The 24,919-nt window shown below is 30.1% G+C and overlaps 1 protein-coding gene across 1 annotated transcript in view; it reads left to right on the top strand.

Annotated features, from left to right (window-relative positions):
- Window positions 1-6,049: 6,049 nt before the first annotated feature.
- toc (toucan) overlaps window positions 6,050-24,919 on the top strand; it is a 566,336-nt gene continuing 547,466 nt past the window's right edge. Inside the window, exon 1 of the mRNA XM_075368047.1 lies at window positions 6,050-6,073. Coding sequence (XP_075224162.1) covers window positions 6,065-6,073 — 9 coding nt within the window. The 5' untranslated portion in view covers window positions 6,050-6,064. The remainder of the gene's footprint in view (window positions 6,074-24,919) is intronic.

The following is a 24,919-nucleotide window of genomic DNA, read 5'->3' as shown; positions in this document are numbered from 1 at the left end:
TACTCACAAATGTGAGTGGCCCTAAATCTTCCAGGCGTAAAATATACGTACATGTAGTTAACTCTATAATTCTTTATGGGATCCCTGTGTGGAAAAAAGCCATGAGTTCGAAGAGAAATGTACGTACATTGAAGGGTTTATAGAGGCGTATGGCCCTGAGAGCGTGCTTCGCATACAGGACTGTCTCGACTAAGGCAGTCTTTGTTATAGCAGGAACGCCACCAGTCGAGATGCTTGCTAAAATGATATGCGCAACTTATTCAGGTATGAAGAATGAAGAAAAGCGAGGGGGAACGTCCTTTTGTTAGAGCGATGGCAGGTCCGTTAAAGTGGAGCGTCTACCGGTGCGTGGACTAGACGTTTGATCAATGAGGTTAGGCCATGGGTCCTGAGGGGATTTGGTGAGCTCAGTTACGAGCTCACACAGTTCCTAACGGGTCACGGCTGTTTCCGCCAATATCTCAACAAGTTCAAGAGAGTGGATGATAACGCGTGTCCATATTGTGGAGACCTGGATGACGTGGTACACGTTGTGCTCCACTGTTTACGTTGGGAACCCTTAAGGCATAATTACAGACATCTGGGTCCTCTCACACTAGAGAATATAATAGAGAAGATGCTTTACAATGAGGAAGCATGTTCATCTCTCGTATGGTTTAGGAGTAAGGAGTATTATTAAAACTCGTATTATTAGGAGTAAGGAGTCAGATGCGAAGACAGAATAGCCTGAGAAAGTCCTAAATATTCCAGCTGCTAGGTGAAGAATTGACCGGCGAGCGAGGGGGGATAGACAGCCTCCTGCGGAACCGTAGTTCGTTCGCGCTTGCGTGGATGGGCTACGGTGATGATGCACGAGAACTCTTGAACCCCTGAGCTTGAAGGCATTCCCCGGGACTAAGAGTGCTTCATTGTGGCCCGATCCCGGTGGGGAGAAGTAGTGAGATAGGAGTTTTAGTCGGTAGGGTGCAGGTATACATACGCTCTTAACATCATATAGCGGAACCTGTGCAAGTCCGACACTTACCTCATTTATGGGGCCTGCCTAAATGGCATTTCTCCGACTCATCAATAACAGAAAAAAAAGGTTTGTACTTAGTTTGTCCTGATGGTTAACCTGCTCACTTTACTTGTTTTATCTTTTATAAGTAGGGTAAAAATTTATTAATCAAGATCCCCTTTTATTCATATTTTTACATTTTTTTTAATCGTCTTTTTTAAACTGGAATATCCATTGTTACTTTTTCCTTTAGATAATATTAACAAGTATTATTAAATGAGATCGTTATACAGTTAATTACTGTTAAATATTAATTTATAACTTAACTAATTATCAATGCTAAATAATTCACTAGCTATTTATTCTGGTCTGGAAGAACGTATAGAATTTATAAAGAATATTTTTTTAAATGTTTGTCAAAACGTGGTGGTGGAATACATTTTTACTTACATAGAGCACCAAATAACTGTACTGTACTGCAATACCGATAGAATTATTGATGATTATAATGTTCACGTGATTGCATGTCTCACAAAAATATACGATAATAAAATAAAAACAAAGAGAATTCTTGATGCTTTTCAAATACTTCTCAATTTATACCCTTTGTAAGAGTAGTATTTTATAGCAACTTAAAAAAAGAGAAGTTAAAATTAAAATGTTTCCCTCATGTTCAACTCTTCACACTTCATCATACGGAATGATTACTTTATTTTGTACGTACGTGTGATGGTCCCATTCTAAGGTATTTTACAGAATATTTTTCTGTATGTTCTTATTATTTAGTATTCTTTCTTTTTCTGTTTAGCCTCCAGAACCAACGTAAGGTATTACTTCAGACGAAGAATGAGGATGATTGTATAAATGTAAATGAAGTGTAGTCTTGTAGCCTCAGGTCGACCGTTCTCGAGATGTGTGGTTAATTGAAACCCAACCACCAAAGAACATCAGTATCCACGATATAGTATTCAAATCCACAAAAAATTAACTGCCTATACTAGGATTTGAACTTAGAACTCTCGACTTCGAAATCAGCTGATTTGAGATGACGAGTTAACCACTAGACAAGCCCGGTGGGCTATATTATTTATACTAAATATGTATTATACTATATACAGAGTGTCCCCTGAAGAAACGGAAGAATTTTCAGAACATTTTCTGCTCGTGAAAATAATAAAAAAAATTAATATGAACATAGTTCTGAAAACGCTTTATTTCCGAGTGAATGATTTAGCGAATGATTTCTGTTCTAATAAAAAGTAGCCCTACTGTAATTTTTTGGACCCAAATATAATATAAAGTTTGTTAGTGGTTTCATATGTATTTTGAGGTGGAAAATAAGAAAAATCGGTCCCAGAACTGTAACTAGTATTTTTAAGATATACGATGTAAAACACAAAATTTAGTATCGAAAAACAAGTTTTGTTTTAGGTTTGTAGTTCAATAGCTTTGTTAAATACTGATAAATGTGGAAGATTTAGTAAGAATTTAATTCTAAGAAAATTAATGTAAGTAAGGCCTATAAAAATTAAATAAAAACTTTTAAATATCGGTTTTTATTAAAGTAAAACAAACGGAAAGTAAACAGAAAATCGTATTTACTTTGTATAATATACGTAATGCAAAAAATAAAAAGAAATAAACTTCATTACAAAATTAATTTTCTCAAAAAAAAAAAAAAATAATAATAGTTGCAAAAAAATAAAAGTACAATAAGTAAAATTAGTCTCTGCACTGTGTCAAAAAACCCAGACATATTTTACTGGTAAACTGTTTACTTTATAAACATTTAAATAACAGCTGTTATTAGAATTAATTAAAACTTATATACCACTTTTGTTTATGGAAGGTAAACAAAATCTAACCAGAGCTCATTTAATCATTCATTGAGTCTTTAGCAAGTCGTTCATCCGTTTGAAGTAATTACTTTTGTGACCAAGGGTGGTACACAAAGCTTCAAATCGATCTCTGCATGTGAGCAAAGTTAGTATACGCGGTCTATTCAGTCAAACAAACAAGTATGTACACAATATGATGCACATGAACCGCTGGTAAAAACTTATTGATTTGATAGACACCGAAGTTAATGTCAAAAAAAAATTTAATGTGGACATCAAATGATTTCCTAGTACGCCTATTAAATTACATATACACATTTTTTTTTTTTAAATGAAAAGTATATAAAATTTTATTTCATTAATAACTTCTGCTATTTTTTCATTCTTTTTTTAATTGTTATTGAATTATTATTTATCGTAAAAATCTTTGTACAATCAAAGGTTAATAATTATTAATAAATCAATATATTTAAATTAACAAAAAAGTTAAAAAAAGAGACGAAGTCTTATTCGAACCAATGTGCCTTGTAAGATCCAAATATTTCATTAATTAAATTTTTATTTGCCAAAAACTCTGGAACCAATGAAAATAAGTACCATTTATGATACATCGTTGAAAACTCTCAATAAAGACTTACTGATACAGTTAAGAAAAAAATCCAAATAAATTTTGATTTTGGGCTTTTTTGGACTCGTTTGGTTCAGTCGATTGCAGTCAAAAGGTTAGATGAACAACTAAATCCAAGTCCTAAATCCAAAATTTCAACATCCTACGGCTAATCGTTTTTGTATTATGCGAGATACGTACGAAGGTTCGAACGTACAGACGTCACGTCGAAACTAGTCAAAATGAATTCAGGGATGGTGAAAATGGATATTTCCATTGAAATCTGAAAACCGAAATTTTTCGCGATCACAATACTTCCTTTACGTCGTACAAGGAAGTAAAAACTATCATTTTACCTTTATATAATGCCTTAAAAATTTCAGTATGACCTCATTTCACCGGTCCGGAACTGAAGTCTGGACGAAATCTTTTGCAAGCAGTAATACGATAACAAAGCGTTTTCGGACATATGTTTGTTTTGAACTTTTTTTGTTTATTTCAAGCTTTAGAATCAGTTCAAAAATTATTTCCATTTTTGAATAAATGTCACTCTTTCATACACTTTAGAAGAATTCCATCTCTGTAAGTCTGGTATGAAGTTATGTACAGATAACTTCAGTGAAGTGTTTCACTCATTCTGGTATGTTTCTCATTTTAAGCAGAAGGTTTTTGAACCCTTTCCTTTAGGATAGCAAAGGACAACGCACAGAAATTTGAAATGCCGGTAGCATTAGCTAAACCTTCATTAAGTTGTATTTCATCGCACGAAATCGCTCACCGAATACCTCCTCCTCCGATCCCGTCGCACTTTCCACATAGCAGTTTGTGTCTTCACAAACAAATCAGCTAGTATATTCTATCCCAAAACGGATAATAGCTTCGGACGAACAGGCCTTAAACATACCAGCTGAAACAATAACGGCTCTACACTAGGCGCTCCACAAATTTAGAAAGGCTATTGTTTTGATGCAACCTGTAAGCTCAGGTAGGTCACCGTACTGTAACTTGATAGGGCACCATAATTAGAAAGAAGGTTGTTTCTGATTAACTGTTCTAGATGAAGTCTGGCTTTAACTTTTTGTCTTTCGTCTTTTCTTCGGGTGTTTGTAATGCAGTAACGACTAAACGCGTTTTCTGATTTTCATAAAAAAAACTTTCTTTACTAAGGATTCTTCCCATTAATAGAACGACATGTGTATAACAATATTTTTTAAAACTCTCCATTTAAAAAAAGGTGTGTAATATATTTTTCTTAGAGAGATAAACGGAGAGCTGCATTGGGGAGGAGTTTAGTTGCCAAACCACTACTGCGCAAACTAAGTAAAAATGAAATTATTTTTATACTTTTCCCCTTAGACAACTTTCAAGAAAAAACAATATGGAGGTATAATGGAAATAACTCCTCGATACATCAGCATGTCTGGTATTTCTAGAGATAGTGTTTGTGGTAATTGTTAATACAATAATATTATATGTATATAATTTATGTTAAACATTCCAGAATCAATTCTAATCGAAATCTCCATTTTATACTTTCTTGTAATTTGTAACTTAATTCTGTTTCCTTATAGAGTTCAGTAAGCTAATTTAAAAATTAACAACGTCGTCTGTTCTCTAAATTATTTGTATTAATTTATCATTAAGGCTAAGAGAAACACTATATAACCGAAATATTTACTTCCATAAAGAAAGCATTTCTCCATTGAATAGCAAGAGAATGTTCCAAATTACCTAATATCACAATTTCAGTGAAAATTAACAATTTTAAAACGATTTAAAATTTTTGAACCGTAACATCGGAAATACTCATATAGTCTGTGTGAAAAACATTTTAAAAAGCTTAATCTAAAGCTTATTCCTTTTTAAATGACTCAAAATATGAGCACAAAAACAATACTTTCATCTTATGTATAATTATGAAGAAAAACGTTTTAAAATTATACTTTAAAAACGTTTTGAACGCCTGCAACATGTTTTTTTAATCTTTCAGAATGTTGATTTTTATCGTTGCTTAACAGCTAAAAATTTTACAAATATTGTTGGGTTACGAAATATATTTAGTATAAATAAATACTAACACAGGCGCACGCGTAAGAGCACACAAAAACACAGTTGTCTATATAGGCCTACACATACACGTTGCTGTGTATTTTTTTATAAATAGTTTAAGACAGATAAGATGAATTTGGTAAACTGCCAATCATAGACAGTGGTAATGTTTTAGGGCAGACGCGCAGGCAACCAGACAGTAGACAGCGGCGATTTGGTGACGTCACATCTTTGGCTTTAGTGAACTACAATATTGTACACTGAACTGAAGAAGCCGCGGAGCTGTATTGATCGCCGGTAGGCTCATCGTGTATTACAGCGCATGCGCGTATGTATGCGATTCTACATTACTCTGTGTGGGAACGTCATGTTATCAACTAACTGTATTACTTCCCTTCTGCCGTTTGTACTATCATATTTCTGTTATGCTGATAACAATAATTGATATTATGAAACGCATTAATACAACGACTTTTATCGATTTTGTTAATAATAATTATTATTATTTTGTGAACTGTGTCTGTAACCTTCTCGAGTAAAATATCTACTCTTCATTTCTGGTGTCCTGGGATCATGGCTCGCGTAAGTACATTTGTTTTTTTGAAAATAATTTTATTTTCAATTGTAACGGTAAAATACGGTAAAATTGTAACGGTAATTCTGTAATACGCTTCATAAGTTATACTTTATTTAATTAAGTTATTTAAAATTTAGAAACATCCTACCGGCATTTTTATTTGGTTATCTTTTTTCACAGCTTCCAGTGTATAAGACCTTACGCTATTTTATCAAATGAAATCTCAACATTTCTTACATAACCGTTTTGAAAAAAAATATATTTTTGTACTTCAATAATCCTACAAACATTATTTATAAAAATAAAAAATAAATTTATAATAAATAAAATAAATTTAAAATTATATTAATTAAAATTATTAAAATAAATGTATAAAAATATTTTATTTATTTATTTATTTTTTTGTTTCTGTAATGCTACAATATTTTTTTACGTTTAAAGGTTTAATTTGCAATATAGATTTTTTTTTTAATTAAATTTTTCTTTTTAATATTCATTGTTGAAATTGAATAAAAAATTTAATTATGATACGTTATAAAAAATTATTATAAATTTTTATTTTTTAAACATTTTTATTTTTTTGAAAACAGTTTTTCAGATATAGATTTCATGTATAAAATTTCACAAATACTCGTATATTTATTTTATACAGTAAAATTAAATGAAAATATAATTAATAAACATAATATAATTAACATTTTTATAAGTCTGTTATATGTAACATAAATCTTGTTGATTCACTAACTTTTAAATTTAAATCCTAAGTTATATAGAAATAAGTTTTTTTTTTAAAATCAATACGGTTAGAAAGTGCAGAAATTTAAAATAAAACAGTAAATTAAAACCGTAAATAATTAATAGCACTTTGGCCTTTAATTAAGAATTTATTGGGTTCTAGTCTCTGTTATGCTTATTATTTTTCAAACTGTACATATTTCATGATATTCAAGCACATACTTTCAGTTTTTCTGCCGTGAGTTATTCATTAATGAAAACTGGGTTCGATGAAATACATCTCTAATCAAATTTTTAGTTTATCTATTCTGCAAAAAATTACTTTATTATCGTTGAAGTGGGAACATATATATGAGTTTACTTACTAAGGTTTTATTTTTTTTTCCTAACATTTGACCAGTTATAGTGTCAAAATTCAGTTATAGTGTTATATTTAAAAGATTATGTAAACTATTCTGTATTAATTTTAATACTTTACGTTCATTTAAAAATGCTGCAGAGAGAAATCTAGATTCTCATATATACATACATACATACATAACTGTAAGCACACTCTACACATACGTGTGAAATGGATTTTTTAAAATAAATTCTTGTAGTGGATTATAAGATAAGAAAATTTCATAAATTATATATTACGTAATAAATTTTCCTGTAATTTTAATTTCCTGTTTTGCTGAATAAACAGAATTACACTATTAAATAAATCTCAAAGAAATTTATTAATAAGTCAATATTTGTTCATCAAAAATATTTACTGTATAATTTAAAAAAATAATTATTTCTCTAAATATGAACATAATTTATACATGCAAAAGAAGATGACATACGTAAAAAGACTTCCTGTTTTTACATTTTTGTTATTTGTTATTTTAAATAATATTATTATAGGATAATTTATTAATTTAATTTTTCCATTTATTCAAATAGCTTCTTTTAAATCACTGATTAATCATTACTTGTGGTTTTTAAAATCAAACAATTGGTAGAATATGATGATGTGAAAAGGTCAATTTGTGTGGTATTTCAAGGTTATAAATAATTTTAAATTTTCATTATCATGGATACGGATAAATAATACAAATATTTCAAGTAATTTCTACTAAAATAAAATCTTTTGTCCGCTAAGAAAATCATTTTTTTTCTTAAAATATATTAAATAGCCTCCTCTATGAATCATGAGACCTTGCCGTTGGTGAGGGGGCTTGAGTGCTCAGGGATACAGAGTAGCTGGACCGAAGGTGCAACCATATCGGAGAGGTATCTGTTGAGAGCCAGACTAAGGAATGATTCCTGAAAGAGGGCAGCAGCTCTTTCAGTAGTTGTTAGGGGCGTAAGTCACAATGACTTAAACGGCCATATCAACATCACTCAGTCCTCTGAGTACTGCGCAGCTGAAAGCAATGGAAAACTACAGCTGTTTTTTTTTCCAAGAAAATGTGGCTCTGCATTTTCAAAAGTAATAATGGAGGCGCCTTCCTTGGTAAAATATTCCGGAGGTAAAATAGTCCCCCGTTCGGATCTCCGGGTGGGGACTACTAAGGAAGGGGTCACCAGAAAAGTAAAAAATAACATTCTACGAGTCGGAGCGTGGAATGTTAGAAGCTTAAAAAAGGTTGGTAGGCTAGAGAATTTAAAAAGGGAAATGGATAGGGTAAACGTGGATATAGTAGGAATTAGTGAGGTTCGGTGGGAAGAGGAAGGCGACTTTTGGTCGGGTGACTTTAGAGTAATTAACTCAGCGTCAAATAATGGGCAGGCAGGAGTAGGTTTCGTGATGAACAAGAAAATAGGGAGGAGAGTGGAGTATTTCAAGACGCATAGCGATAGAGTCATTGTAATAAGGATAAATTCAAAACCTAAACCGACAACGATTGTTAACGTCTATATGCCTACAAGCGCCCATGATGATGATGAGGTAGAATGTGTATACGAAGAGATTGATGAAGCAATTAAACACGTAAAAGGAGATGAAAATTTAATAATAGTTGGAGATTGGAATGCAAGCATTGGAAAAGGCAAGGAAGGAAATATAGTGGGTGAATACGGGCTGGGCAAAAGGAATGAAAGAGGGGACCGACTTATAGAGTTTTGCGCGAAGTATAATTTAGTAATTGCCAACACCCAATTTAAAAATCATAATAGAAGAATATACACTTGGAAAAAGCCAGGCGATACTGCAAGGTATCAGATAGATTATATCATGGTTAAGCAAAGATTTAGAAATCAACTCGTGGACTGCAAAACTTACCCTGGAGCAGACATTGATAGCGACCATAATTTGGTGATAATGAAATGTAGATTGGGGTTTAAAAACCTGAAGAAAAGGTGTCAGATGAATCGGTGGAATTTAGAGAAGCTTGAGGAAGAGGAGGTAAAGAAGATTTTTGAGGAGGACATCGCAAGAGGTCTGAGTAAAAAAGATAAGATAGAAAATGTAGAAGAAGAATGGGAGAATATTAAAAAGGAAATTCTTAAATCAGCAGAAGCAAACTTAGGCGGAATAAAGAGAACTGGTAGAAAACCTTGGGTTTCAGACGATATATTGCAGCTGATGGATGAACGTAGAAAATATAAGAATGCTAGTGATGAAGAAAGTAAAAGGAACTATCGGCAATTAAGAAATGCTATAAACAGGAAGTGTAAACTGGCGAAAGAAGAGTGGATTAAAGAAAAGTGTTCAGAAGTGGAAAGAGAAATGAACATTGGTAAAATAGACGTAGCATACAGGAAAGTTAAGGAAAATTTTGGGGTACATAAATTAAAATGTAATAATGTGTTAAACAAAGATGGTACACCTATATATAATACGAAAGGTAAAGTCGATAGATGGGTGGAATATATTGAAGAGTTATACGGAGGAAATGAATTAGAAAATGGTTTTATAGAGGAAGAAGAGGAAGTTGAGGAGGATGAAATGGGAGAAACAATACTGAGATCTGAATTTAAGAGAGCATTAAAAGATTTAAATGGCAGAAAGGCTCCTGGAATAGACGGAATACCTGTAGAATTACTGCGCAGTGCAGGGGAGGAGGCGATTGATAGATTATACAAACTGGTATGTAATATTTATGAAAAAGGGGAATTTCCTTCAGACTTCAAAAAAAGTGTTATAGTAATGATACCAAAGAAATCAGGGGCAGATAAATGTGAAGAATACAGAACAATTAGTTTAACTAGTCATGCATCAAAAATCTTAACTAGAATTCTATACAGAAGAATTGAGAGGAGAGTGGAGGAAGTGTTAGGAGAAGACCAATTTGGTTTCAGGAAAAGTATAGGGACAAGGGAAGCAATCTTATGCCTCAGATTAATAGTAGAAGGAAGATTAAAGAAAAACAAACCAACATACTTGGCGTTTATAGACCTAGAAAAGGCATTCGATAACGTAGACTGGAATAAAATGTTCAGCATTTTAAAAAAATTAGGGTTCAAATACAGAGATAGAAGAACAATTGCTAACATGTACAGGAACCAAACAGCAACAGTAGCAATTGAAGAACATAAGAAAGAAGCCATAATAAGAAAGGGAGTCCGACAAGGATGTTCTCTATCTCCGTTACTTTTTAATCTTTACATGGAACTAGCAGTTAATGATGTTAAAGAACAATTTAGATTCGGAGTAACAGTACAAGGTGAAAAGATAAAGATGCTACGATTTGCTGATGATATAGTAATTCTAGCCGAGAATAAAAAGGATTTAGAAGAAACAATGAACGGCATAGATGAAGTCCTACGCAAGAACTATCGCATGAAAATAAACAAGAACAAAACAAAAGTAATGAAATGTAGGAGAAATAACAAAGATGGACCACTGAATGTGAAAATAGGAGGAGAAAAGATTATGGAGGTAGAAGAATTTTGTTATTTGGGAAGTAGAATTACTAAAGATGGACGAAGCAGGAGCGATATAAAATGCCGAATAGCACAAGCTAAACGAGCCTTCAGTAAGAAATATAAGTTGTTTACATCAAAAATTAATTTAAATGTCAGGAAAAGATTTTTGAAAGTGTATGTTTGGAGTGTCGCTTTATATGGAAGTGAAACTTGGACAATCGGAGTATCTGAGAAGAAAAGGTTAGAAGCTTTTGAAATGTGGTGCTATAGGAGAATGTTAAAAATCAGATGGGTGGATAAAGTGACAAATGAGGAGGTATTGCGGCAAATAGATGAAGAAAGAAGCATTTGGAAAAATATAGTTAAAAGAAGAGACAGACTTATAGGCCACATACTAAGGCATCCTGGAATAGTCGCTTTAATTTTGGAAGGACAGGTAGAAGGGAAAAATTGTGTAGGCAGGCCACGTTTGGAATATGTAAAACAAATTGTTAGGGATGTAGGATGTAGAGGGTATACTGAAATGAAACGACTAGCACTAGATAGGGAATCTTGGAGAGCTGCATCAAACCAGTCAAATGACTGAAGACAAAAAAAAAAAATATTAAATAGATCTTACAATTAAAAAAATATATATATCTAATTCCTCCAGAATTTTTTCTCAAATTTATTAATAAATCTTAATACATATCTCTGTAAGCCAAAATGTTGCATAAGATTATATATTTAAAAAATACAAATATGACAATTAAAACTTTTAGTTCTGACTTCAAATCTTATTGGTTTTGAATGCATTAATTTACTGCAGAATAAGTCCATAAAATTTGGCAAAAACACAACTAAAAGTGAAATTATTTGTTAAAACTAAAAACAGCCTTTTTTTAGCTGATTTTTTATTGAATGCAGTGACAAGTTATTAATCTTGATAATAACAAGTTATAATGGAAAAAAAGTTTTGTAAGAAATCAATCTAAAGTTTCAGGATTCTCCACCCCAAACAAATATACAGTTTGCCGAAAATTTTCTAGGTAATTTTTAATAATAGATACCGTTAATTAATTAATGCCCGCTATCGAGGCTGAACATTTGATTTCCATCTAATTATTTATTTATTTTTTTTTTTTTTGTTATTTTCGGATTGGTAAAAATAATGTATAAAAAAAAAAACTATCAGGGCCGAAAAATTAATTTTATTCTAAGATTAACTTACTTATTTTAATATATTTCGTTATTTTATAATTGAAGTATTTCAGTTCAAATGAATTTTTCTGATTTATTTATTTAGCGTATGGCATCAAAACATAACACCAATTACAGTCAAATTTTTTCTGAAATTTCGATTAACTAAGTCAAAAAAAAAAATTATATATATATATAGTTACATTAAAATAGAAGCGGATCTAATTTACTAATTGATTTTTACTTCCTTGTATGAAGTAAAGGAAGTATTGTAATTGCGAAAACTTTTAGTTTTCAGATTTCAACGGAAATATCCATTTTGACCATCCCTGACCATTTTGACTAGTTTCGGCGGGACGTCGATACATTCGTACGTACCTACGAATGTATCTCGTATAACTCAAAAACGATTAGCCGTAGTATGTTGAAATTTTGGATTTAGGACTGCTGTTACATCTAGTTGTGCACATTCTCTTTTGATTGCAATCGACTAAACCAAAAGTGTCCATAAAAGCCCAAAATCCGAAACATTTGAATTTTGTACTTTTTCTAACTGCAAGCCCTCATTGAGAGTTTTCAACGATATATCATAAGTGGTACTTATTTTCATTGGTTCCACAGTTATAACCAAAATAAAATTTTAAAGAATGAAATATTTGGATCTCACAAGGGGAAGGCATATCGGTTCGAATCAGACTTTTTTTTAATTTAAATATATTGATTTATTAATAATTATTAACCTCTGATTGTAAAAAATTTTTTATAATAAACAATATTTCAATAATAAAAAAAAAATGAAAACACATCAGAAGTTATTAATGAAATCAAATTTGATGTACTTTTAAAAATGACTATATATAATTTAATAGGCGTACAGGGAAGTTATGTGGTGTTCACATCAGGTTTTTTATTGTGTGATCATTTTGCAGTAAATACCAAATTAGATTTTTTACTAATACCAAAAATCTTTTTTTACATCAAAAAAGGGAGACCTTCTTATAAACATTAATGTTTTTTTAGTAAAGACCCGGCTTATCTAATTTCAATCGCTTAAATTGCTATGTCTCGTTAAAATAAAATCATTTTCTTTTCTTAAGAAGATTTTTTAACTAAAGTCAGCCCGATGTAAATAGAACAATAGACAGAAATCAAGATAAATCTGACTGAAGTCGTAATTGCAACAGATTAGTAAAATGGGTTTTAGTTTTGTACAAAATATGAAAATCAAACGTATTGTTAATTTTTACAAAATAAACCTTTATTAATTACATAAGCATTATTTGAATAGCACTCATTTAAGAAAAAGTAACGTCAATCTATCTCTCCGCAATAACGAGAAACTATAAAACTTTCTATTACACCCTCAATATAAAAACAGTTCACTTGATTTCGTTAAATTAAATACAAAAATTAAATTCAGTTTACATTTTGATAAATATAATTTGCCAAAAATATTTAGTTACGCTACACAGTAGGTGACTTGCATCTCAAAATATTACTTCTGGGAAAATGATGCTTCGCCCTCTCACACTATAATAAAGTACATATGAATTAACAACTGACATTTTTTTCAACGTTTTTCAACGGGGCAGTAAATATGAAGGTAAACGAATCATTCAAATCGACCCATTGGTTTTTGAATTTTATGCAAATACGAGTATAGAGAAAAACCGTATAATTTTACTTTAAACGAGCACAAAAATATAAATCCAAATCAGTAACAAAATAAATCATATAAGCTATTATTTAAAAATGTTATGTTTCTAAAGTCAGTTGTAAATATACAGTTATACGTACTGTTCTTACATAATATAATTTATTAAGCAATTAAATCACAAATAGCCTAAATTAAATAAGCTATCTAATAGTTTTGGAAATTTTCGAGCCACAAATTTGATGTATATATAAGGAATTTATATTTTAAGTGAATGGTATTTCGTACTCCTCGTATCTCAAGAGCAAAGGAAATTCATTTTCATTCCCCATTCCCACCACTATTCGACCAATAAAAATACCTTAAATTGAGGTTACGACGTCTATAGTCGACCTTAAATTTAGCGTAACTCAGGAACGACTGGACCAACTTTCATAAAATGTTCACATGCACAACTTCAACAAATACATTATTGAGCATATCTGAATTTCAATTAAAATTATTTTAGTAGTTTAGAAGATTTTATACAAATTTTATACACAGGCATCTATATATATATATATAAGTGTCAAAAGATCTAAATAACAAAAAAAAAAAAAAAAATGTTGGGCAGTTCTGCATAAGAATGTCGACTTTTCGTTTCCGACGCTCCCGCTATTTCACAAGCAGAAACACTCTGATTTTCAGAATATAACGCCCTACAATTAACGAGTAGATCCTACACACAAGCATCAAATTTTAACTTACTGCATAAGTGCATATGAAAAATACACTACTGCAGCCAACATAACCTCAAATTGGAATTACGTCAGGAACGATTCAACCAATCTTTATAAAATTTCCACAACTTCAGATATACTACTACAGCATATCTAAATTTCAATGAAATTGATCAACTAGTTTTGGAAATTTTCGAGCCATAAATTTTATATGTATAGAAAGAAATTACTTTTTATGTAAATGGTATTTTCGTATACCTCAAAACGTTAAGAAAATTCATTTTCACCCCCTACTTCTACCGTGCAACCAAAAGAAATACCGTACTTTTCTTCTAAAAGTTGGAAAAAATGATTAATTACATAAATTCTATTTTAATAAAAAAATTAATTATTTAATTAATAAAAATTAAAATAATTTATACATTTAAACTGGCAATACTGTTTACTCATTTTTTAAAGAGCTGTTCAAATTTCATCTTCATAAAACTTGTTCTTCAATTTCATTCTAATCAATGTAACATTTTTGAGTTATTTTAGTTACAAACAAATCTACCAGATTACCCACATATATTATAATGCACATTAACTAATATACTATCACTTATATTCAAAATTCGTTAACGTTTATCTAACTCTATTAACGCGAAACGCAGCACAACCAGCAAGTCAAATATGGATTTAAAAATGTTTGTTATTATCCTAAAAATATATTCTAAAGATTTGTGATTAAAATAGATATTATTTGATCGAGAATTTTTATTAGACATCGCAACAAACAATTATTTTTCTTTTATGTTTTTAATAAATCATTACTGTAATGAAGACTGTCAATTTTACCGTGCTACTGCCAAGGTAACAAACAAATTTGATGTTTTATTGTCCAAGAAATTTCCTATTGTGTGATATTTGGTTTATTATAATTGTATAAAATTGAAATCTATGTAAGTCCTGAAACGGTGGGGGGGGAGGTTTAGATGAAATTAATTGTACTTTTAGAATTAAGTTTTTTTTTCACCATTGTCTCAATACTGTGAAAAATAACAATTATTATTATTTATTTTAATTATTTCGGGAAAAAATTACGTTTAAAATCACTATGGTTAATATTGTTTTTAATCTTAAACAGTTAATGTATTGTATTTTAAATGAAGATGATATACATTTTATCATAAATTTAAGTAGCATGAAGTACCAAGTCGATTCATTACCAATAGACGTACAAAAGACAAGATGAAATGGACCTCTAAAATCAGAATGCCTTAGATTTTTCATTTATCTAATCCTGTAATTATCAATTTGTACCCACTCTAAAGTTTATCTTCTACGCGTAAAATAAAAGTAATAGTGGTAGGCTGTTTGGATTCTGATTGATTCAAATAACATCTTATTGAAGAGCATAACGGGTAACTCTTATGTAATTTTTTTTTTATTCATGTCTGTCCTGTCTTATTGGTTCTTATCTTATTTTTTTGTATTGAAGAAACATAACTTGTATCTCTTATTTAAGATCATAACTTACTACTGTAGTTATTGTTTCTGATTGTGTTATTCTTTTATCTTATTTTAAACGTCAGAAGTTTCTTGCATTTTTTCCTCGATATTACGCTTGTTTACCTTATTTTTAAAGTATAATCTCCTTCAATAAGTTTTATATTGTTACGCAAAAATTAACCATGTTAGAACGGAATTTCCCCTTATTGACTAGAGGCAATTCAATAATTGTCAACAAAAGTTATTTCATTAATTTGTGTCTTTATGTTAACAATCTCAGCCTCTCTTATCCCTTTAGTTCATTAAAACCATCTAAGTACAAATTAAATTAACGATAATTCCTTTCTATGATGGTAATTATATTAATTAATTAATCAATCCATTTTTATAACCAGATAAAGGAATTAATTTTAGAAGATTGACTATTCATTATTACTTTAATTATCATTTTCCCGAGAAACCCGGTTAAGGGAGGCTTTTTTATTTTTTATAATGGTCATCCTTCTTTAGCGAGTAGTTTGTATTTTAACAGAGGTCGTTTAAAAACGACATATTTATCATTTGATTTTGATAGAGATTGGTAGTGATAAGCCAATCTTTGATTAAAGATGTTATCATAATTCTTCTAATATCGTGATTGTTTTAAATTAAAAATTAGTTATAAAACGTCTAATAAGCTTAAAACATTATTTAACTGGTAATTGTAAAGATATACTTTATTCTATCAATAGTTCTTTTTTTAATTTCGTAATGTAACAAAAAATTTTGTAATCAAAGTCGTTATAGATTTCTAAGGGTTGATTATTATGATTGACAATAGTTTCTATCCTTGAAATAAAAAATATGAACGCGTTAAAATATTGTTTATAACAATTGCACATACTATTTATTACCATTGTTGTCATCATCAGACACATCGTATCCATCACCGTAATAAATTTTTCCTTTGAGTGGTATCAGCAGGAACTCCAACATAAATTCTACGTCTACTTTCTACCCTAAAGGAGGGGTAGAATGTAGAATTAACGGTGGTCTTTATCCTCTTATTCCCTCTTATTTAACCGCCCTCTTATATGAATGGACCCTCTGATTCATCTTTTCCTCTAGGATATTTTTCTGTAGATAACTCATATTTTAAATGTGTCCAGTCCAGTTAGACTTCTTTTTCGTAATTTCTCTCTTAACACTAATAAATTCATCCTGCGTTTTCAACATAGAGTTAACGCTTACAAAGTGTCGACAAAGTTTCATGACGACACAACAACGTAAGCTTTGCGAATATTTTCCTTCTTGATCTACTTTACTATGGAAAGTAACAGTTTATTAGACATTGCCTTCTCTGCATGATCTTTCTTTTAATATCTTTGTAGGAACGTATTAATAATTAGATAATAAACTAATTGAAGAAAAAACAATCAACTTGTGTTATAACATGTTAATATTTTCTTAATTAGCTAAATAACAGAATTATATTCCTTATTTCCTTCCCCTTTGTAGTCTCATATGTCACAAAAAAAATAATAAAAACGAAAAAGAAAAAGAAAAGGTATAAAATTTTCCCGTACTTTTATTTTTCTATTTATGCCTTTTTTTATTGCTCGTACTTATATATCCGAATTGATTAATGTTTTCCTGAACATCTTTATTTCTTGTTAGATTAAGGTGAAGAAATCAGCTTACAAACCTCCTTTGATAAAAATCTAAAGAACTATAATAACCGAATTGAAATGTCAAATTCTTATTGAATTTTGAAGTTACAAAACAAGGAAATCAGTGATATATTAACCGTTTTACTTTGATTTTTTTATTAAGTTAAAAAAATAGTTTTTAATTTACGTAACAAACCATGTCAACAGGTGTTTACAATAATAAAAGACAAAATTGTAAAAGAGTAATAAAAAAAGAAAAGAATTATGTCTTCTTACTGTTCTAGGTTACTAGAATAATTATAGGAGACACGAGGAAGTTACAGACGATAGTATCGCATGTTTATGGAACATATTTTAAAACCGACTATCAAAACCTATTACAACTTGTCCTATAGGTACATTATTAACCGTGATTAATCGTTTTTCAATATAAAAAAACCACTTCTGATTGGTTAATCGACAACAATCACTTGATTATTCAAATGTATTATTTTAGTAAAATAAGTAGTTTTTTAATTTTTACATCAAAATCTTTATAATTGTTTTTTTTTTTTTTTTTTTTTTTTTTTTAAATATTGAGCAGGATAACATTACCTAATTAAATCGAAACATTTATAAGTTTTGAAATGATATGTCCGTTAAAAAACGTTTTTTAACAAAGAAACCGGATAAAAGAAGTATCAATTAATTCGACTTCACAGTATTTATTTACTTAATTTTAGTTCAAGATTACGCTTGAACAAGCGACCCTCGAGCGAAAAAACCGAATCCCGGCGGGGATGCCCCACTCCGGTGTCCCCGTTAGAGGCATTGGAATAAGACCGAGTCCCGGCTCCCGTAGTGGGACCCAGGGACGGCATAATCGGGTCTGGTTGATCCTACTCTGTGGGTTTGAGGCGGGAGTAAAGGACATTCCCCTGGGCTATGTAATACTTAACTGCAGGATCCGGCCCGGGGAAGAAGAACAAAAAAAACAAGATTACGCTTCAAAAAATGGACCGAGTTTGATCAGTCTTTCATTAGTTTTGTAGTGAAAGTTTCTCCGCCGGACCCATCATGAAATTTTTTACATAATTGTAACGTTTTTTAAACGAAAAATTATATTACTTTCACAGAAATGAAGCAAAAAAAAAAAAAATATTTAAAAAAAAAATTATCATTGCTTAATGTTTGATTGATAGAGCTACATACCATTTACCCTGTTTTTTATTCTGATTTTCTAAATATTTTGCTCAAAAATTCCCAAAAATTATTAGAAAAACTTATAAAAAAATTTAATCCCTCTTTCCAGAAAACTTTAGCTACGTTATGTTACATTGTTTTTCTTATTTTTACGTAGGCGCAGAAATTTCTTCCCTTTTTATGTTTATTCGAATAGATTTTTTTAAATGGAAAAAATTGTCTAAGCCTAGCTGTAAATTACATTAAATATAAAGCTAAAGAAGTAGAATAGTTACATAAAAAATAACAAATCCAATCTAGCACACTAAAAATTAAAACGTAATGCTTTTTTTATTCATTCTTTATATTATTTCGAATTTTTAAATTTACGTCAAATTAAGGGTTAGTGAATTATAACTGGTTATTTTTATTTAGCTTCAACCATTATTTTTTTATTTCTTTTTTTTTAATTTTGATGTATTTTTAAACTTCTTTTCATTATTATTTTTTTCTCTTTTTAAGTTATTCTGTATTATTTTTTTCGGAAGGGGATTTTAATAAAGAATATTTACTATTAAGAGCTGTTTAAATAGAAAAATTACTATCAGAGCTACCCCGACCGCATTTAAACATTTTCGTTGAAGCACAAAATTTTCTTATAGGTGTAAGACCTGGTGAGAAGTTAATCATTAGACGGACTTAAATGCCTGCTATTTCTACAACACGAAAAATATATTTAAACAAATTAAAACTGTCTGCAAATTGATTGGTCACCCATTATTTTATTTAATTAAATACTGCATTGCGACGTTTAATTCTTTATTTCCATACCTAATTTTCTGTTTTTAGTTCAATTTATTTATTTATTTTTTTTTTTGGCAGTCATGTTTTTCAATTTTAATAATTGTTTATTATTTAATATTTTTATGATCATTGAGAAAAATTAACGATTCCAAAACTTATGGATGTAACGTATTTAATGTACTGAGTCAAATGAGGTAACTGTAAACATTTCATTTTATTTATTTAATTGATCTATACCAATCCAAACTTACAGATTTCTCAAGCGATTGAGTTTCTCGAGAGACTTTCATTGTGCGGATCATACAGTAATTTTCTGAGATCCAAACAACTAATGGCTAATCTCTCCAAATGTCTCACACGATTCAGTGTTAAGTAAGCCTAGCACTTGGCAAAGATGTGAGTGCCCAGATCTACGACAGCTCTACCTAGGGTAGTCCCTTGTAGTTTATGCACCGTCACAGCCCAGCACAATATTAGTGACAGCATACACCGTTCCACTTTGCCCTGTCCCCCTACAGAATCAAATTCGACAATATTGGGCTCGATCCTCATATATCTATACCAATAGCATTACCTCTAATTGTACTGTCATCAAACTCTACAAAGACCGTTTGTGGGAGCTCGCCGGGCTCAAGCTGGTCTCGGCTTAGCGCAGGCCACTCGATTTTTCAGATTACATCAGTTGATTTTTGTTCTGCTTTGGTTCCATCGCGATTTTGTATAGTACTAGCAAATACCCCGAATCGGAAGATTGCTCACGAAGATATATCAACATTTCCAAATAACCACGATCTGTTAGATCGAGAGTGTACTAATGGTGCAAAAGTTAGCCTTCAACCTACTAACAAATACCCTAATGGATATTGAAGATCGGAAGATTGGTTGCAAAAGTATTATAAGAGCACCCCATTACACCTCCCAAAACAGCGCCCCATGGGCATCCCGTTTTTTACCAGTTGATAGTGATGATTGGTCTAGCCTCGTATCACCTCACCACTCTAACTTCACATGCAGTTCCTAGGGGAAGCCCATTATTATTAAACAAAAACCTATATTAAACAGGAATTTTTTTTAAAATTTATTTAACGTAAATTTAATTTTATTATTTTTGTAATATTATTCATTAATTGATTCGAATCACTCAGTTCAAACCCAGCTTACAGTAATATAAGTTCACAGTTCATTAAAGTTTGTGCTCCAACCGGTAAATCTCCACTACTACATAAATATTAATTTATATTTATATAGCCTATAACACTTCCGGTAACATAAGGACTCCAACGCGGTGTCATACATCTAAATCGGTTCGGCCGTTGAGATGCTACGGTGAAACAAACATACATACATATACCCTAAATACATTACACCCCTTTTTGGGCAGTTGTGTAAAAATATCCATTCCAATTACCAAAATTAAAATAGTTAATTAACAAAATGTTACATTTCATAATAGATTTGTTTTTATTATTTGCTACTCTAAATAAATAAAATATTTTTAAGCGAAAACTTCCTGAGTATCACGTAAACAGTTCTCTATGAAAAGTTACAGTAAATATGATTGACTGATATATTTAGATTAAAGTACTAAAAGATTTTTTTTCTTAATTATAATAATCTCTGTAGTTATTGAGTTCTGATTTAGTCATGAATTATTTTTATTTTCTATCCGATAATATATATCTAAAACGTATGTTTAAAAATGATCAATTTAAAGCATAATTTGAACCTTATAAAATTTACTATCCGCGTAAAATAAGATACGCACACTAATGAGGTGCAGTATAAGAGATATAAAAATGATATCTTAAATATAAAGTTTTGTTTCATAAAAAACTAAAAGAATAAAAATACGCCACCGGTTAATGAATTGAAATGATGTAATAATTGTATGATGTACTGACTGCATTTAGAAAATAATTAATCTACCTGCGTAACAATTGCATGTATATAAAATATGATATAGCAGACAGCGTATAGCTGCGCACATTGCATGCGAGAGAGATAGATTTATAGAACGGGTGGAACAGTTAGATAGTCATGCCTTTATAAAAACATCTCGCACAGCTCCGTATACTTACATAGTATGCAGTATATTGTCAGAGTTGTTCAGGATATGTGACCAGCGGTCAGGCTATGTGCACAGCAATACGCCGCCCGCTATACTGTTTATCTACTGGGGTATGAGCTCTGAACTTCATGTACGGTTGTATAAAGGACACTCTTGCCATATTCACACTAGACCATTGAATTTTGTCAAATCCAGATCATTTTTGGTAAAATTGGAGATTAGTTTTTCTCCAGCCATTTAGAACAATTTTTAAGATAAGAGATGAAGGTAATCATCACTATTTGAGTTTGATTTTCAAATTATTGTGAAATAGCCTGGAATGAAATTCATTTTACTCCTAAACCCTTTGTCGGTTTGAATAAAGAACTTTCATTTCTTTTGAATTTTTTTTCACCATGTAATGTACTTTTATTATGAATATGGCTATTGTTATATATATATTTTTTTAAATTTATAAACCTCTCTCAACAATATAATTATAATTTTTTTTTAAATCTAAATTTTCTATCATTAACTGTTTTCTATTAGAATTGACCTGTTTATTTTTAATTTTTGGCTCTTAAATCCAATTGTTTTAAAGTTTTCTCAGGCTTTATTTAAATCCTATGAAAAGAAAGAAGTCAACTTTCAGTTAATAAATTAAAAGTAAATATCTGCAGTACGCTTATCAGAATAGTACTAATCGAGTAATATTTCTGGTATATTTATTAAACTCAACTTCAAAATGTTTCAGTTTTAAAAATTAAATTTCAAAGTATTTTTGAAATCAAATATAAAAAGTAATTACACACTTTTCAGGACTGTTAGAAAATCTAATTGTTATTACGTACAGCAAAGTATAATATTTAGATACTTTTATATTAATCATTTTCTACTGAAATATGTGTTAAAAATTTTTTTTCTATTTTCTTTCATTAGTTTTCTTACTGTTAAATTATTTAATTACTTTCATTAAGAACAATCATTTCAGTGTTTAAATAGGATAATAAAATCCTGAAAGAAACTAAGTAAGTAATGTTGCGTGCAACTGATAAAACTTTTTTTAAAACGTTGCGTGTTCCTTTTCATTGCGTTTCGTGTAAACAATAATCGGACACAAACAAATGTGCAGTTATTACTTGTAAAAAAGGTTCTTAATTTAAATCATTGAAAACCACTAAAATTTTTAGTTATAATTTATACTCAGTTTTATTTCTAAAATAAATTCCTTAAAAATTTGTAAAAAATTAAATTAAACAGAAAAAAAATTCAAATTTTTGTCATTTTTTTTCTAACCTAGTATAAAAAGTTCCGTATGATAGATATATTTCCATGTAATTTTTATTATATGCAGACACATTTTATAAAAAAAAAATATAGTTTATGTGAAATAAATTATTAGTAGCATTCATTCTATACTGTTATAATATTGATATATCGTAATACCATTGTTTCTTCATACACCTCGCTGGTCTGGCAACATGTGATTGACAGTAAGTATTATTATGTTAGGGAGATCAATATCATGGTGAGTACCATGAAAACGGAAAAATTCTATTTGTGTGTTCATGTAAAATTCTTGCCTTATATTTAAGTGCTGGCTAATTCCTTGTACTCATATGATGCCGGTTACATAAAAAGGAAAATGCACAAAAGTTTTAAGATTAAGCTATACTTTATTTATTACTTATTAAAAACTTTGATGGGGACACCATATGACTTCCTTGTACGCCAATTAAATTACATATACACATTTTTTTATTGCAATCAGAGGTTAATAATTATTAATAAATCAATATATTTAAATTAAAAAAAAAAAAGTTAAACAAAAAGGAAATGAAGTTGGATTTGAACCGACGCGCCTTCCCCTTGTACGTTCCAATTATTTCATTAATTAAAATTTTATTTGGCTATAACTCTGGAACCAATGAAAATAAGTACCACTTATGATATATCGTTAAAAAGCTCTCAATGAAGGCTGATTACTGCAGTTAAGAAAAAATCCGAAATACAAAAAATTTAGATTTCGGGCTTTTTTGAACACTTTTGGTCTAATCGATTGCAATCAAAAAGGGAAGTGCGCAACTAGATTTTACAGCAGCTCCGAATCCAAAATTTCAACATTCTGCGGCTAATCGTTTTGAGTTATGCGAGATACATACGTACGTACGTACATACATCACGCCAGGAATGGTCAAAATAGATATTTCCGTTGAAATCTCGAAATTTTTCGCGATCACAATACTTCCTTTACTTCGTACAAGGAAGTGAAAACTTGATATAACAACTGACTCACTCATTTCAAGTTTAAGTAATTTAGGCTATATTTAGTTTTATTGTTTATTGGTTTAATACATAATAAACGCTGCAACGAACAGTATCTTTTTGAATAAATAGATTTAAGAGTAATAAGAATCTGGCGTAGGTCTTATAATACTACTTACATAATAAAAAAAGCTTACGTGATATGATTGAACATAATTGCCCGCCAAAAATCAGATGATTTTTTTTTTAATGTTTATTTATATTAACCAGTCGAAGAAGCAGGGTGGGTGCGTTGGTGTGTTTGCTGCATGTGCTCACATCTTTATTTTGCAAGAAGCGCTTCTTCTTTATTATTATTACTATTTTTTAAAACGTATGTTCAGAATTTTGAAGTTTTTCGTTATAGAAGTTTTTGTTTTTGTCAATGCGATAAATTCATGAACGTTGTTTAGTTATAATTGTCAAAAACATTTAACAAAATTATACGTTATGAAACATAAACCATGTAACATTTTTGCTTCGAGCCTTGAGCACGCCTTTTTTCTAGTAATGATAATAAGTGATGGTAACAGTTGAAAAACATTTAGATAACTCATTCTTGATTAGTAAATTCTGAAATAACCAAGCATTTTAAACAAATAAATTTTGAAGCTGAATAAATACGTAGAATAAGTTGGTTGTATTAATGGATATACCTTACACAGATAATCGCTTGTATGGATAAACTAAATAAATAAATCGTTATATTTGAATGTATATTTGCACTGGATCGGGCAAATCCAGATAAGGATTTACCATGTTAGACAGACACCTTGTGTGTGTATGTGTGTGTGTGTATATATATATATATATATATATATATAGTAAGAGAGAGAGTGAGAGAGCTCTTATCTCTTAAGAGATAATTTTTCTCTTAATTATTAATAAGCACAGTGATTCCCAAACTTTTCCGATTCGCGGCGCCCTTTTTCATTAAAAATTTTTTCATGGCGCCCTACCCTAAGAAAAATTATGACTTCTCGTAAGTAAGAGATAGAAATAAATAAAACTCGTGTATTTTCATTATTATTATTTTTTTTTTTTACTTTATTAACATTAAATTAATAATTAATTATAAATGTCTTAGTTCAATTAATTATGAAGCTTTTACAATATTTCGCGGCGCCCCTGTGAAGTTGCTCTCCGGGGCGCCCTCTTTAAATTAATTTTCCCTTTAAATTAGATATCAGATATATATCGAGGATATATATATATATATATATATATATATATATATATCCTCGATCTGGATTAGTTATATAACTAATCCA

The sequence above is a fragment of the Lycorma delicatula genome, chromosome 6 (genome assembly GCF_047948215.1).
Source record: "Lycorma delicatula isolate Av1 chromosome 6, ASM4794821v1, whole genome shotgun sequence".
Classification (NCBI taxonomy): Eukaryota; Metazoa; Arthropoda; class Insecta; order Hemiptera; family Fulgoridae; genus Lycorma; species Lycorma delicatula.
The sequence above is the reverse complement of the archived record's forward strand: the minus strand, read 5'-3'. Positions and strand labels throughout refer to the sequence as shown.